Genomic DNA, 17,088 nt, shown 5'->3' with positions numbered 1-17,088 from the left:
AAAGTTGGACACGTAAACCATTTTGTCTATGATTTTCTGACTATAAACTCCTGCTTTCGTGCTCTGTTCAACACGTCGCACTAATTATCACTCTCTAACGTTTTGGTTTTATTCAACTTAGAAATTCCAATTCCATTTCAGTCCAACTTCTGGTCAGTTCTGCAGTCTAGAAGAACAACACTGTGATCATCGCTATGTCTACGCAAGCTAAGTATGTTAGAGTTCCCAGTATCAGAGACAGAGTTCAAGATACTCTTTCTGCTCACCGTAACGAACTCATTTCTCTCCTCTCCAGGTTCTTCTTCTTCTTCTTCATCATCAACTCCACTTTTTAAATGTTTTATCATGCCAGCATGGCTCTGTTTTATGACTTTGATCATGATCAAAGATACTTTGTTTGTTATTTTATTTTAAGGTATGTGGCTCAGGGGAAAGGGATCTTGCAACCTCATAATTTGATTGATGAGCTTGAAAACATCCTTGGTCAGGAGGATCATCTTAAAGATGGCCCCTTTGGTGAAATTATCAAGTCTGCACAGGTTTTCTATGTTTTCACTTTTTTGTTTTTCAAGCTTTTTAAGTAATCATAAAAAATTTAGAATTTTTTTCATCAAAATAAAAATCATCTTTCTATGCAAAAATTATCTCTTTGATTGTTTAAATAATGTCCTACGGGAAATTGTTAGCATTTTCTTTTTTGTAATTACGTCAACTTTCATATAATTTCGTTAATAACGAGTTATACAAAGTTATTTGGTGTGATTTATGTGAGATTTTACTTACACTAGTTCATCAGTAAACTAGTAACAACATAGCCTTGTTACTGCAAGTTACCAATTTTTGGTTTTCTCGGGGAGGGTCGAAAAATGTCCGGTAATGCTACTTTAATTTCATAAAGTCTTCCATTTCTGAATTTTTGAAAAAAAAGGTGATATTTTGCTTATTAATAATAAATAAATGAAAGTAACTAGTCTCAATTAATTTTTTTTTAGAAATTAAACCGTCTTGCATGTGCAGCTGATATGTTAAGTTGCAGCTAATATGGTAAAAGGTTGGGCATAACCTGCAACACTTCTTCTCCATGCAGTGTGTCAAAAATAAAAGTAATTTCGTCAAAAATAAATAAATAAAAGTAATGATAAAATTAAATAGAATGGATTGTGAACATTCATTTTCAACTTTTCGCCTAACTTTTAGTCTACAAATATTTGTTTTTTGGGGTCATAGACCTATGGTATCATGTTGGACCCTCCTAAACCATGACTCAAATTTGAGATTTTGCTTATGAGAAATTATGCCTTCCCATATGGACCGACACGTGTTGGTCTACACTCTACTGATATTTTTTGGGTAAATAGTTTTGGACTTTGATTCTACTATTACTCAAACAAATAGGTTATTATTGAACATTTCCAATAGTGTTATTTATATACTGTATTTGTATCTATTTGGAGCTAATTGCATTAAGCTACAACTAAATTAACAGTAATTGTAAGTATGGTGTGAAAAATCAGTATTAGAGGTTAGACAGCATATCCCATAAATTAAAAGGGACAGAATATTCATCAATGATGTTGTGGTACTGTCAAATGTCAATGATCGAAACTTTCGCATTCATGAAAGTTATTAATCACCGTATCATATTGAAAGATTTAAGATATTGTTTGAAAATGTGTAGCATTATTTTTGTGACAGGAAGCCATAGTTTTGCCTCCTTTTGTGGCAATAGCAGTTCGTCCAAGACCCGGTGTTTGGGAATATGTCCGTGTTAATGTCTTTGAACTCAACGTCGAGCAATTGAGCATTTCTGAATATCTCAGCTTCAAAGAAGAACTTGTAGATGGAAAGTAAGAAATCTACCGCTTAACTTTTATTATAAGAAATTAACTCTCCGAGTCTTGTGATGACCGTTTTGTCTTATACTGTGCAATAGGATTAATGAAAATTTTGTACTGGAGCTAGATTTAGAGCCATTTAATGCATCATTCCCTCGTCCAACCCGTTCATCATCCATTGGCAATGGTGTGCAATTTCTCAACCGCCACCTCTCGTCAAATATGTTTCGCAACAAAGATTGCTTGGAACCCTTGCTTGATTTCCTCCGTGCTCACACATATAAAGGCCATGTAGGTTTTCTGTGTTATGCATTTTTCACTTCTAAATTTCTAATGGAATGTTTATGCTAGATGAGTACCGTTGTAATTTCAAATATGTAGCTTGACCCTGAATTTCTCTTCCATATATAATGTTACAGGCGCTGATGTTAAATGATAGACTACAAAACATTTCCAAACTTCAGTCCGCTTTGGTCAAGGTCGAGGATCATCTTTCTAAGCTTGCGCCTGATACACTCTATTCTGAATTTGAATACGTGTAAGACTATGTTCTATGATGGATTTTCATATATTTCTTGTACATTACAAATTATGTGAGTATTTTATAGGATATTTTGATATATTATTGTTCCTCTGACTCTTTTATCCATTTAGATTACAAGGAATGGGGTTTGAGAGAGGTTGGGGTGATACTGCTGCGCGGGTATTAGAAACGATGCATCTGCTGTTGGATATTCTTCAGGCCCCTGATCCTTCTACACTTGAGACTTTTCTTGGGAGAGTACCAATGGTGTTCAATGTTGTTATATTGTCTCCGCATGGCTTCTTTGGGCAAGCCAATGTCCTGGGTTTACCTGATACTGGCGGACAGGTAATCTTATTTATCATATGCGATTAAGAACAACTGAACTTACTGGGCATGTATGTATTTTTTTATAGGCAAATATTAGTGGTTAGTTTGTTAGAGGAAGGGGAATTTGTTAACATAAGGGATTGAACCCTTGACCTCCTTACTCCTTCAGCGTCCCAACCCTAAACATGTATGCATTGTTTAGTGCCACCTCTCTCATGTCCTCATGTCCCTTGGTTGATTCCATCCATTTGTCTTGCTTTGTTGAGTTATATTATATACTATTATATGCGAGTGCCATTCTACACAAGTTTTTTTCGTCGCAGGTTGTTTATATACTCGATCAAGTGCGTGCCCTTGAGAATGAGATGCTTGCTCGGATCCAGAAACAAGGACTTGATTTCACTCCTAGAATTTTAATTGTAAGTGTAACTTCTTGGAGTCAGGTTCTTCTTATTTGATAAGGCTGTAATGTAATTGTCTGTTTTTTAAGTTCAAATGAAATTATAACTTGTCTGTTTCTTTGAAGGTTACTAGGTTAATACCTGATGCAAAGGGGACAACATGCAACCAGAGACTAGAAAGAGTCAGTGGCACTGATTATACACATATTTTGCGTGTTCCATTCAGATCAGAAAAAGGAATTCTCCGTAAATGGATCTCAAGGTTTGATGTCTGGCCTTTCCTGGAAACTTATGCAGAGGTAAAGCCCATCAACATGTATAGCTTAAATTATTAATCTGACACAGGATTATTAGGAAGGAATGGTTTCATAACTTAGTTTAGGCATGATGTTCAAATAATGTGTGATATAGATTGCTTGTGCTACCTTTTACACCTAATATCATTGGTTACAAATATCGACAGGATGTTGCTAGTGAAATTTCTGCCGAGTTACAATGTTATCCTGATTTCATCATAGGAAACTACAGTGATGGGAATCTTGTTGCATCTTTATTGGCTTACAAAATGGGAGTTACCCAGGTTTTTGTCCCTCTTTTTTATCATCTTATTTCCATACTAAATTTGAAAGCTTGTGTCATCTTCTGCTGAGAATGTAACTTAATAGAGTTGAATGTTGTATGTGTAGTGCACAATCGCACATGCACTGGAGAAGACAAAATATCCAGATTCAGATATATATTGGAAGAAATTTGAGGATAAATACCATTTTTCATGTCAGTTCACTGCTGACCTAATAGCCATGAATAATGCTGATTTTATCATCACCAGTACATACCAAGAGATTGCAGGAACGTAAGTAATTTTTTTTTTCACAATGTATGGTATGCTTAGCGACTTGTGATAAATCACTGCTTGTTAGTCTGCTTTTTAGCGCTCTCCCTTTTATTTGGCTTGTCAACATTATCAATTATTTAACAATTATTTCATTGCTTTTATAAGTTGTTGAATATTTATTTTGGAGATAAAGTTACCATAATTTTGTTTTCTTTTATAATAATAATGTTGCTCATTTCATTTTCTTAACTTATGTTGTCTTCCAGGAAGAATACTGTTGGCCAGTATGAGAGTCACACGGCTTTTACTCTTCCTGGACTCTATAGGGTTGTCCATGGCATTGATGTTTTTGATCCCAAGTTCAATATTGTCTCTCCTGGAGCAGATATGACAATATATTTCCCCTGTTCTGAAAAGGAGAAAAGACTCACAGCTCTGCATGGTTCAATTGAAAAGCTATTGTATGATACCGAGCAGACCGATGAGTACATGTGAGTCTATTGCAGTTGCAGAATTTCTTAATTTAGGTTATTTACTCCTATAACAGTTCATACCTCTAAGTAATTGATCTTCTGAGCACGAATCATGGATTATGTTAGCTTCCACTTTAAAGTCATTACTCATCCTTCAGTACCAACACCTTATTTAAAATCACAGAGATCTTGACATGTTTATTTTTATAAGGGATAGGATATCTTGAAAGCATGTCACATTTGTCAGGTATGCAAATGTGACTATGAGCGTTAATGATTTTATCTTTGTCTCTATGTGGCAGCGGTTCACTGGCAGACCGGTCAAAGCCTATAATCTTCTCCATGGCAAGGCTTGACAGAGTTAAAAACATAACTGGTTTGGTAGAAAGCTATGCTAAGAACAGCAAATTGAGGGAACTGGTCAACCTTGTCGTAGTAGCTGGTTATATTGATGTGAAGAAGTCCAGTGACAGAGAAGAAATTGCAGAGATTGAGAAGATGCACGATCTCATGAAGCAGTATAATTTGAATGGCGAGTTTCGGTGGATTACTGCTCAAACAAATAGAGCACGTAACGGGGAGCTGTATCGTTACATAGCAGATACAAAAGGCGCTTTCGTTCAGGTATTAACTGACCACTTTTTACTGTTTAATTGACCACTCAAGCATCATTATTCATTTGTAACTCTTCCTTTCTTGCTGCAGCCTGCTTTCTATGAAGCTTTTGGACTTACAGTCGTGGAGGCCATGACTTGTGGGCTCCCTACATTTGCTACTTGCCATGGTGGTCCTGCTGAGATCATCGAGCATGGTGTATCAGGATTTCATATTGATCCTTATCATCCCGACAAAGCTTCAGAGCTATTACTTGAATTTTTCCAAAAATGTAAGGAGGATCCAAACCATTGGAACAAAATATCTGATGGAGGTCTTCAAAGAATTTTTGAAAGGTAGGTGATTTTTTTTAAAAGTTGATTTATTTTCCTGTTGACAAAAAAATGCTAAGCAAATAATTAAACAGGTACACATGGAATATCTATTCTGAAAGGCTTATGACCTTGGCGGGTGTTTATAGTTTCTGGAAATATGTTTCCAAACTTGAAAGGCGCGAAACTCGACGGTATCTTGAGATGTTCTACATTCTTAAGTTCCGTGATTTGGTAAGTCATATTACAATTTACATCCGTTCCCTTGGTATGCTATGATCTATGATTATAAATTTTACCATCTATATGTTCTGTGACTTTGAAATTTATAAGATCAGGTGTAATAGAATCAAATGAAAGTGATCTCAATTTTTTGTGTCACAAATTTTTCAGGCAAATTCTGTTCCACTAGCAAAGGATGACGCAAATTAACCAGCTGATGTATGGCAGCTCTATGTTCTTATCAAGGAATGACAGCAGACAATAAGAGTCTTGTATGTATATAAAAGTCTGCTTCTTGTGTTGTAAATTAAAGTTTTTCTGACTTGGAGAAATTTCATGGACGCTCATCTATGTTAGCTTTCATTATATCAGAAATGCGGAGTACTGGTTGTTGATGTCTCTTGTATTGTTTTCCCTAAGACAAGCTTCATGAGATACGGGAATAAGATTGGTAAGAACTAAGAACAAACCATGCTAAACCTTTTACCTAACTTTGAACAAGTGAGTTCATCATGTGAAGGTGTACTCGGGTCATGGATTCTCTGCCTTTAGGGCGGAAAAGTCACCTTGACGTTATATAATCTTTCCCGTATTGCATGCATTTATCTCCTTTCTTTCATACGGATCTAATTTTTTAAAGTGAATACTTTTGACTGAGAATTTACCTTAAAAGTGTGAGAGTAATTAACGGCTAGAATCATGTTAAGAATACACTCTTTAACATGCTATTTTCAACACAATACAAACTATCAAAATCAGCTTAAAGTGACGAATAATTAAAACAAGAGATGCACAAAACGTGCTGTAGAAGTGCTCTTTGGAGTTGTCCAAATGAATGTGCAAGATAAGCCAATGCTCCTACAAGAGGTGCATTGATGTAAGTAGCTGGCTCTGATTGCTCATAATCTGAACGTTCATCTGGAAAGCTATCATGCAAATCAGGTCCCCCAACAACTGTACCCACTAGAATGTTGGGGTTAGGGGATTGTGAGTCCATTACACTGAATCCTTCTGAACATTGGATCTTGCCAGGGTGAACAGCAATAGATGGAAGTGATGATCCCCTATGGTGTATCCTTTGTGGGTACCTTGTACCAAACCCCACCATGTATGACATCTTCAATGGGTTGTCTCCCAACAAGTAATCAACCTAGAAAATAACAAGAATACAACATTCTTAGAGAAATTTGTACAAAGAAAACAAAATCAAAGAGTATTTAGTGAAATAACGAGGTAGACTGAGACAATGTCTCCTTTTTGTACCTGTTGTTTGGCTATAGTTTTTAGGCTCTTTGGAGTTATGATGGTTCCACCACAGTTCACAACAGTATGTGAAGTAGTTAAGTATTTTGCATAAGTTAAGAGTAGAAAGGATGTGGACGTGACATATTGCATGTTACTATCATTCATCTTGAACAAAAGTGTGAGAGTTAACTTAAAATCAAAATTCTGGAGAATTGTGCCACGATGGAGAAGCATCGCGCCACGATTGTTGAAGCAAGATTCTGAGGAAGCTACTGGAATTTTCGTGCCACGATGAAGCCGCATCGTGCCACGATGGACGCGCTGAAGATATTTTTAAAACGTATTTTCAGTAAAGATTTGTTTCAGTTTTTTAAGGGTTTACTTTCCACTATAAATATAAGCCTTGTATAAGATGATAAAGTGTGTAGAAAAACAGGGTTTAGAAACCAACATACAAACTAGGGTTTATAGAGAATTTTCTTTGCAACAACACTAGGGGTTGGGATTGTTTTGATTCACCTTGAACAAAGCACTATTAGGATTGAGTCTCTTGGTCACGGGAAGAGGCTGGGACTTGGGTAGAATTAGGTTTGAAGACTGATTCTTGTAACTCAATATCTCTTTGTAAAGAAACTCATATCATTATAGGGGAACGGAGAGCTGCTCTCTCCCTAGACTAGGTCATCATTAGACCGAACTGGGTAAACAAATTCTTGTGTTATTCTTCTTCTTCCTTTTATCTCTTGCTGTTTACTTTTGTTTTGGATTATTTGCTACCCGCTTGCTTTGATTCCTTTTATCTTAATTGCACATTAATTTGCTCCACGCATCAAGTTTTTTATTGGTGTGTTTTTCTCAACGAATTCACAACAAAAAGCCCACCTGAAATTTGACCACAGCACACAGTTGAGACTTGAGATCATTGGGAGAGAGAGAGTAATTAAGAGAAAGATGAAAATGGAACCTCACTCACCTGGTGTATATTGGGAGGAAGAGAGAGTCTCCAGGGATAGCAGAACATATAAAATTGTCTGCATGACCCTTGTAGCATAAAGGGATTCCACTTTCTGAACTAGAAATTCCTAAAATCAAAAGCACCATTGTGAGTATGAAATGAAAGTGTTTTTAATGTGCAATTAAGATAATGGAAAATGGAAATTTTGGACCTTAGAAAGGAGTATCCTTGCTCCAGCATGTTTGTTATCCCATCCAAAGGTATTATCAGTCACATCAGCCCCATGTATCTGTCCATTAACCTTAATGTAGTTTAAGTACATTAGGTTCTTAGTGGCCTTGTGAAGCCAAGCAGCACCCCACAACAACTCATCCCGACATATTTTCAAAGCAATCAATATAGTGTTTTTGAGTATTTTCCTACAAAATAAAATAGCAAATGTGCACATAGGAATATCAGAACTTTACCTGATACAACAGGCTTCAAGCTATTGCTGTAGGATCCCCTATATTTATAAGCAAACTGGAAAACCTACATCCACAAACAAAGTATACGTACATAATCTCAGTTTTTAGGAATTACTTATTACTCCCATTCATAATAGTGTTGTTTACTTATCACTTGCGCAAAATAAATCTTTCGTTCTGTTTAATTTTATTAATCCTTTAAGTTTATTTTCTTCATATAGGCAATTTAAGTCATATTACATGCGCACTCCGTTGCCATTTTTTGAGTTTCTCTTTAACTCCATTAAAAAACAAAAATTACATGACTGTAAAAAAGGCCAACGTTGCGCATGCAATGAGACTTAAAGCATCTATCTAAAACAAAAAAACTTAAAAATTAATAACCTGATACAATTAATTTACTTATTGGATGACAAGATGTATTTGACTATTACTTACATTGATAGTTTGAAAGTTTTACCTATTTTGAATTGGGTGCTATTTATCGTAAGAGCAATGATATTTGTACATCCATTTTATGACAACTTTAGTGACAACTTTGTTTTTCTCTTTTCTTATTGGTCAAAAACAATGGGGAGAAAAAAAGGAAGAGAGAGAATAAGAACATCATGTGAGTATGAAAGAGAAAGTTGTACAAAAGCTACAACTCCATTAAAAAACAAAAATTACATGACTGTAAAAAAGGCCAACGTTGCGCATGCAATGAGACTTAAAGCATCTATCTAAAACAAAAAAACTTAAAAATTAATAACCTGATACAATTAATTTACTTATTGGATGACAAGATGTATTTGACTATTACTTACATTGATAGTTTGAAAGTTTTACCTATTTTGAATTGGGTGCTATTTATCGTAAGAGCAATGATATTTGTACATCCATTTTATGACAACTTTAGTGACAACTTTGTTTTTCTCTTTTCTTATTGGTCAAAAACAATGGGGAGAAAAAAAGGAAGAGAGAGAATAAGAACATCATGTGAGTATGAAAGAGAAAGTTGTACAAAAGTTGTCACAAAATGGTTGTACGAATATCATTTCTCTTATCGTAAATGGATCCATGAGTAAAGCTAACAACACTTACTTTTCAACACTCTCTCTAGCACTCACTTTTTTATTGGATGAAATCAATGTATGTCTCATCACTTTGTCTGTGTTCAATTTTCAATGTGTAGATCCACAAGGTGTAGCATTGCACAAACCTTTAGATTTCAAAAGAGATAAACACACATTTTGATCCTTCAATTGTGTCAATTTATTTCTCAAAATTTTAAAATGATTTTTTCTCAATCAATTTTTGCTATATGTGTAATCATTAACATGTGTCATAAGAACACAAGTTAACATTACCTGTATATGTTGTTTTTGTATTTCCAAATTCTATTATCTACCGAAGTTGTTACTAGGTTGAGTCACGACCAGATTGCTCTCTTTAAGACGTTTTGTGGCACTGTCCAAAATTGTGCAAGACAGACTATCAACCACGCCGCCTCCAGGATAAAACAAGCTCAGCTGCAACTGTGCGGTTAACTTCTGCACTGTAGAAAACCGTTCGAGAATTACACCTTCAATATGGTACTAAGACCACACTTTTAATACTGAAACCACTTTAATATGACATTGTTACCATTCTGTTATGTTGTTGAGACCACTCAAATATGGTGTTACCACCATTCTAATTTTTAACTTCTCCAAATATCAATATGGTATTTCAACCACTCAAATATGGTGCTACGACCATTCTAACATCTAACTTTTCCATGAATTGAAGAAGAATGTATATGTTTAAGATCATTCTTATTACTCCCTCCGTCCCTAATTATAAGACCATTTTGAAAAAATAATTTGTCCCTTTTTATAAGACCCCTTTGATATTTCCAAGTACATTAATTATTTCTTTACCAACATACCCTTACTTATTTTGCATCTTTTTCTTCAATCAACAATAAATATTATATTGAAAACATAAATTAACTCTCTCTCTTAAGGATAAAATTGTAAAACAATAGTAATTGTATACCAATTTAATACTACAACCCACTTTCTTAATCTCCGCAATTTTGGCAAAAGTCTCATATATTTAGGGACGGAGGGAGTATATCGAAAAGGGACTATGATCTTAAAACATTATTTATTCCGAAGAGAATGAATTATCGAAGGGACTATGCTCTTAAGACCATTATTGATTTCGAAGGATCAATATACCGACAAGGAATAATATGGTCTTAAGAACACTCTTAATTCTGAAGGGACATAAAGAAGTAGAAAAAGGAGAAGGACTTGTCAACACAAGTCGAAGGAGAGAGAAGAGAGGAAAAAACACAGGAAACATCAACCGTGAATTTCAGTGTGTTTTTGAACTAAGTGGAATCCTCTATTTATATAGAAATTTTTTAACTGTTTTAGCAAAAATTGCGACAGCAGTTACTCTAATGGATAAGATTAAAATGGAATTTATCCATCAATCAGTTTAACAACACTTGTGGATAGGATAAAAAAAAACAAATAATTAAATTATTATTCTTATCACAACCACCGTAAGCTAAATTTATGGAAAGTGATATTCTCAAATAAAATAATAATTACTATTATTTTTAGACTGGTGCTAGTCACACCCCAAAAACAACAAGTTACACCTCAGAATGACTAATATACCCTTTAACTAAAATAAAAATTTCAAATCAACTAAATTTACATTAACGTAAATTGAACATAAGTAAACTTAATTTACATTAACCTAAATTGAACATAAGTAAACTGAATTTACATTAACCTAGATTGAACATAAGTAAACTTAATTTACACTAACCTCTTATATACATACGTAAACTAAATTTACATTAACCTAAATTGAACATAAGTAAACTTAATTTACATTAACCTAGATTGAATGTAAGTAAACTGAATTTACACTAACCTAAATTGAACATACGTAAACTTGAATTTACATTAACCTACATACGTAAACTTGAATTTACATTAACCTACATATGTAAACTACACTAACCCCTTTTATATACATACACGTAAACTTAATTTACACTAACCTCTCACTTAAAATCAAATTGACAGGCATATCTCATACCAAAACAAACAATAAACAAATAGAAACTCATCGAAAATAAAAGGCTAAAATATGGTTTTAGTCCCTGCAAATATGCCTCGTTTTGGTTTTAGTCCCTGGTAAAAAAAAAATTGTTTTTGAAAATAGTCCCTAGGGACTATTTTCAAAAACAAAAAATTTTGCAGGGACCTTTTTTAAAAACAAAATATTTTGCAGGGACCAAAAACTACAAAATTGGTTCACTTATAATGTGCCACGTATGCAAATCATAACAAAAGTGGGGTCAGAGACTATTTTCAAAAACAAAAATTTTTGCAGGGACCAAAAACAAATTTTTTTTACCAGGGACTAAAACCAAAACGAGGCATATTTGCAGGGACTAAAACCATATTTTAGCCAAAATAAAATTCATGAAACTCACTAACCTTTATGAATATAGTACAGATCAATAACAAAGATGTTGATTTAGATATTGGTTGCACATCTATGGTGATTTGTGGATGAAAGGGGGTAAGGGTTCAGAATGATCATAAAAGATGGGTTTTTAAAAAATTTACATGAAGAGGGCAATTTTGGTATTATTGTAAAATTTTAAATAAATTTGGGTGTAACTTGTTTTTTTTTTAGGTGTGACTAGCACCAGTCTTATTTTTATCATTATCAAATATTTAAAATTAAATACCACAATTTACCCTGACAAAAAAAAAAAAAAACGACAATTTAAACACTACTAATATGTGTGTTCTATTTTATATGGGATTCCCACACTCTATTTTTTCAATTCACACAATATTAGATCAAAGTATAATTACTTGATATTTAATCTTCCAATTTTTCATCCAACATCACATCAATGCTTCATCAGTATATCTATGAGAAAGTAGCATAACATTAGTACAAGACTTTACCATAGTTGGAATTCATGCGACAATAATGTAAGAAGTAATAAATTTAACGACTCTTTGTTTATAAATATATCTACATCTACATATGTTAAACCAGAAACTACCAACTTATTATTGTCTATTTAATTTCTTTATGTTTTATTTTATTTTGGTGTTAACCCTTTGATTCTCGCTCTGATAATTTGGAGTTCGATCGTAAGGTAAGTATAAAAACTATTCCATTCAGAATTGAAGTGGTCTACTTAATTTGTACTTGTATAGCAAGTTGTTTAGGTGATTTTTTTGATGACTGAAATTATGCTTACTGATAGCAACCAAATTCACAAGAGGAGAACATCTAAGAGAGAGAGCAAAACACCAGGATGGTTGAAAAGTTTTTACTGATATTAAGGGGGGCGCAGCTATCAAATTATTACTTGACTTATTATCTCTATCTTCTAGCATTTGTTTGTAAGGTCCAAGCCCATTATGAGGCAACAACTTAACCTAGCTATATATAGGTCACTGTATGCCAATGATTGGAATAAGAAGAATATTGAATGCAGCTTTTTAATTGTCTCTGTTGTTTATCTTCCTTGCAGCTTAGATCTAGTTATTTCCTGAACAATAATCTATCATTGGTGCTTTCATTACTTGAATCCCAATGCCTCCCAAAATCACCAATCCACCGCCCAAAGACTTTGATGATGCGATTCAAGCCACAAATCTCCACATTGACGACGCCATCCGAGCCACCCATCAACATATCGATGAACGGTTCCAAATCTCCAACCAACAACTGGATGAACGTTTCCAGCACTCCACCCAACACCTTGAATCTCAGCTACGATTGATGCAAACCAAAATTGACAACCAAGACCAAATCCACGCCGGCCGCCATGAATCATTGAAAACCTACCTCACTGATCTCCTTAAACCCGTCGCCCTATCCACTCAACAAACATCACAATCCCAACCGACTATCTCTACAAATTCACAGTTCAGATCTTCCTCATCTCCTCTACAGACCCAACCCACATCAACCATACTCACCCCACTACACTCACGGCCTATAATCACCACACCACTTTCTTCCCAACTCCAACCTGCTACCACCTCCTTCACCGGGTTTCCCTCTCCTTTCACATCTACTTCACGACCTTTACTCACCCAATCCACCAGGATGACAACTATACCCCCACCACCTTACTATTTGAGTTCCGATTCCTATATCCCTCCACCGCCGCTCTCACAACCCACCTCATTCCAGCCTACCCACAGTTATAACACAACCTCTCAACCGGCGTCGTTTTCCTCATTTCCCCCTTTTCCGTACAACTCGACCCCTCAACACTCACAGTCATCACACTCAACCCCTATCCGTAACCCTAAGCTTGAACTCTCTACTTTTGACGGCACTGACCCATTGGAATGGCTTTTCCAAGCAGAACAATTCTTCACTTTTTACCAAATTCCGTTTGAGCACCGTATGTCTATGTCCTCATTTTACATGAAGGGTGAAGCTCTTAGTTGGTTCAAGTGGATGTACCAAAACCACCAACTTTTCGATTGGATTTCCTTCACAAAATCCCTTGAACTTCGTTTCGGTCCCTCCACCTACGCCAATCACCAGGCAGAATTGTTTAAACTCCGACAACATGGCTCTGTTTCGGAATACCAAGCTCACTTCGAAAAGCTGGGCAACCGTGTCACTGGTCTCCCTCCCGAGGCAATCCTCAACTGCTTTCTTTCCGGATTGATACCAGAGATTCGCAACGAACTCGCTATTCAGCGACCACAAACCATTCACCAAGCTATTGGCCTAGCAAAACTTATCGAATCCAAAATCAAGGATTCAAAACCTCGATATCCAAAACCCTTCCAAACCCCCACTACACCCTCTTCCCCACGACCCTCACCAACAAATACCACATCTCAGCCTAATCAACCACTGCCTGCTGCTCCCAATCCTAAACAGACCACACCTACCCCTTCCAAACTACCAATTAGAAAGCTTAACCAATCCCAATTACAAGAGCGTCGAGCACTTGGTCTTTGTTACAATTGTGACGAGAAGTTTGTAGTCGGTCACAAGTGTGCTACTGGACGTTTTCTGTTATTGTTCGTTGATGACGAGTTAGAACCGGCAGTGGAAGTTGATAACACCGACCCACCACCAGAACCTGTTGAACCTGATTCCGCTGACACCTATTTCCATCTCTCGACCCATGCCATAACAGGCCAGTTCTCACCCCAAACCCTTAAATTCAAAAGTCATATTGGGCACATAAGTGTGACTGTCCTCCTAGACACCGGTAGTACACACAATATCCTTCAACCACGCATTGCTTCACACCTCAACCTTCCCACACAACCGGTCCCAAACTTGTCAGTAATGGTTGGAAACGACTCTCATTTAGCTTGTCAAGGCTTCTCTCCTAATGTCCCAATCACACTTCAAAACCAAGAGTTTCAAATTCCATTCTATTTATTCCCAATTGAAGGTGCGGATGTCGTTTTAGGCATGTCATGGTTGCGTACCCTCGGCCTCATTACTGCTGATTTTTCAATCCCATACATCAGTTTCACCCATAACAACACCACCATAACTTTACAAGGTGAACTAAGACAAAACCCAACTCCCGCTTCCTACCACCAACTCTGCCATGATGTTCACACCGGTTCCATTGCTTCACTACACCTTCTCACATTTCAAACCATTGATCCTCCCACCACAGCACAAAACTCTACAACCCCAACAGACACACAAAACCCCTCTGGCTCCGCTGAGATTACAGCCCTCCTATCAAAATACCCCACTGTTTTTAAACCCCCACAAGGCCTACCTCCACCACGCCAACATGATCACCACATCCCTCTCATTCCTAACACACCTCCGGTTAACGTTAAACCTTACCGATATCCACACTCCCAAAAAGATGCTATGACCACACTCATTCGTGACATGCTAAAAGATGGTACCATCATCCCAAGCACTAGCCCTTTTTCCTCCCCCGTACTTCTAGTTCGAAAAAAAGATGGCACATGGAGATTTTGTGTCGATTACCGTGCCCTCAATGCGGTAACCATTAAAGACCGTTTTCCCATTCCTACCATTGATGAATTATTAGACGAACTAGGGGCTGCCTCTATTTTTTCCAAGATAGATTTGCGTTCAGGTTATCACAAAATCCGAGTTGCACCGGAAGATACACACAAAACTGCATTCCGTACTTTTGATGGACACTATGAATTTTTGGTTATGCCTTTTGGCTTATCAAATGCACCATCTACTTTTCAGTCTGCTATGAATGATTTTTTGCGCCCTTATTTGCGACGGTTTGTGCTGGTTTTCTTTGATGATATATTAATTTATAGCAAATGTTTATCTGCCCATCTGTTGCATTTAAGCTTGATTTTAGATCTGTTATCAGCGCACCAGTTTGTGGCAAAGCTTTCTAAATGTGTTTTCGCGGTTAATACCGTTAACTACCTTGGTCATATTATCTCGGTCAATGGCGTTGCACCTGACCCCGAGAAGACATCTGCTATACTAGACTGGCCAGAACCACGTTCCCTCACTGAGCTACGCGGATTTTTGGGGCTTACAGGATTTTATAGACGGTTTGTCAAACATTATGCCTCCATTGCCGCACCACTCACGGATCTCCTTAGAGGTTCAAAATTTGCATGGAATACAACTGCCAGTGCAGCATTTTTACAATTAAAACAACATATGACTTCTATGCCGGTATTACATCTTCCGGACTTCTCTAAAAATTTTGTAATTGAAACTGATGCATCTGCAGTTGCTGTGGGAGCTGTTCTCTCTCAAGATGGTCACCCACTCTCCTTTTTCAGCCGAAGATTGAACCCACGTATGCAAGCCGCGTCCGTGTACGTCCGTGAAATGTTCGCCATAACTGAAGCGGTAAAAAAATGGCGTCAATATCTGATCGGTCAGAAATTTCACATCTTTACAGATCAAAAAAGCCTTAAAGACCTCATGCTCCAGAAAATTCAAACACCCGAGCAACAAAAATGGGCAGCCAAGTTACAAGGGTTCAACTTTGAAATATATTACAAACCAGGGAAGACTAACCAAGTGGCTGACGCTTTAAGCAGAAAAGCTGAGACTCTGCTTCTGCTGACTTCGTCCTCGCCGGTACCAACACTCATTTCTCAACTTCAACAATTCTATGCTTTAGTCACTGAAGGAACAGAACTGGCCAAACAACACTTAGAAGAAAACAATGAAGCACAACATTACAAATTTTCGAAGGGGTTATTATACTACAAGGATAGATTGTTCATATCAGCCCACCAAGATCTGAGACAAGCTTTGCTCAAAGAATACCACGACACTCCTGCCTCAGGTCACTCTGGCACTCAACCCACCATCGCACGCATTGCTGCGTCCTTCTACTGGCCAGGCCTGCATTCAAATGTCAAAAATTATGTCAAACACTGCACAGTCTGCCAACATAATAAATACCAAACTCAAAAGAAACTAGGCCTTCTGCAACCTTTAGCCATACCCTCAAAGGTTTGGGATGAACTTACCATGGATTTTATCACCCACCTCCCAAGTTCCTTTGGACACACCGTCATTTGGGTCATTTGTGACCGCCTCACAAAATTTGTCCACTTCATCGCCCTTCCCCCTAAATTTACAGCAGAAGACCTAGCCACACGTTTTTCAGTTGAAATTTGCCGCCTTCATGGCATTCCTTCTTCCATAGTCTCCGATAGAGACCCTTTGTTTCTGAGTATGTTCTGGAAAGAACTTTTTCGAGTCCAAGGAACAACCCTGAAATACAGCACTGCCTACCACCCAGAGACCGACGGCCAGACTGAGGTTGTCAATCGCACCCTTGAAGCCTATCTCCGATGTTTTGTCAGTGACCACCCTCGTCGCTGGTACAAATT

The 17,088-nt window shown here is 36.8% G+C and overlaps 2 protein-coding genes across 2 annotated transcripts; one reads left to right on the top strand and one right to left on the bottom strand.

Moving 5' to 3' along the window:
* On the top strand, positions 1-6,058 carry LOC25499615 (sucrose synthase 2). Its single transcript, XM_013594926.3, has 15 exons — positions 1-295; positions 416-539; positions 1,696-1,847; positions 1,934-2,126; positions 2,255-2,373; positions 2,490-2,706; positions 3,012-3,107; positions 3,215-3,388; positions 3,553-3,669; positions 3,776-3,942; positions 4,191-4,415; positions 4,700-5,021; positions 5,103-5,347; positions 5,419-5,557; positions 5,717-6,058. Exons 1-15 carry the CDS (start codon positions 195-197, stop codon positions 5,753-5,755), a joined length of 2,430 nt encoding a protein of 809 aa, XP_013450380.1. The 5' UTR covers positions 1-194; the 3' UTR covers positions 5,756-6,058.
* Positions 6,059-6,305: 247 nt separating this feature from the next.
* On the bottom strand, positions 6,306-9,885 carry LOC25499614 (endoglucanase 17). The gene is made up of 6 exons (XM_013594925.3): positions 9,839-9,885; positions 7,957-8,164; positions 7,764-7,872; positions 7,659-7,672; positions 6,809-6,955; positions 6,306-6,695 (listed from the first exon to the last, which is right to left on the bottom strand). The coding sequence occupies exons 1-6, from the start codon at positions 9,883-9,885 to the stop codon at positions 6,306-6,308; spliced, it is 915 nt and encodes a 304-aa protein (XP_013450379.2).
* Positions 9,886-17,088: the final 7,203 nt, after the last annotated feature.

This window comes from Medicago truncatula, chromosome 7 (genome assembly GCF_003473485.1).
Source record: "Medicago truncatula cultivar Jemalong A17 chromosome 7, MtrunA17r5.0-ANR, whole genome shotgun sequence".
Classification (NCBI taxonomy): domain Eukaryota; kingdom Viridiplantae; phylum Streptophyta; class Magnoliopsida; order Fabales; family Fabaceae; genus Medicago; species Medicago truncatula.
This window is presented reverse-complemented; position numbering and strand designations above follow the sequence as displayed.

What these genes read in the sequence shown, in the direction of transcription:
- LOC25499614 (XM_013594925.3), bottom strand. Translation starts at nt 9,885, where the DNA reads ATGGTGGTAACACCATATTTGAGTGGTCTCAACAACATAACAGAATG. An exon ending in CTCAACAACATAACAGAATG is followed by an intron (nt 8,165 to 9,838) that starts GTAACAATGTCA and finishes TTTATTTTGTAG; the next exon opens with GAAAATACTCAAAAACACTA. An exon ending in CAAGGATACTCCTTTCTAAG is followed by an intron (nt 7,873 to 7,956) that starts GTCCAAAATTTC and finishes TTTTGATTTTAG; the next exon opens with GAATTTCTAGTTCAGAAAGT.
- LOC25499615 (XM_013594926.3), top strand. Translation starts at nt 195, where the DNA reads ATGTCTACGCAAGCTAAGTATGTTAGAGTTCCCAGTATCAGAGACAGA. An exon ending in TATTCTGAATTTGAATACGT is followed by an intron (nt 2,374 to 2,489) that starts GTAAGACTATGT and finishes TTATCCATTTAG; the next exon opens with ATTACAAGGAATGGGGTTTG. An exon ending in ACAAAATGGGAGTTACCCAG is followed by an intron (nt 3,670 to 3,775) that starts GTTTTTGTCCCT and finishes TTGTATGTGTAG; the next exon opens with TGCACAATCGCACATGCACT.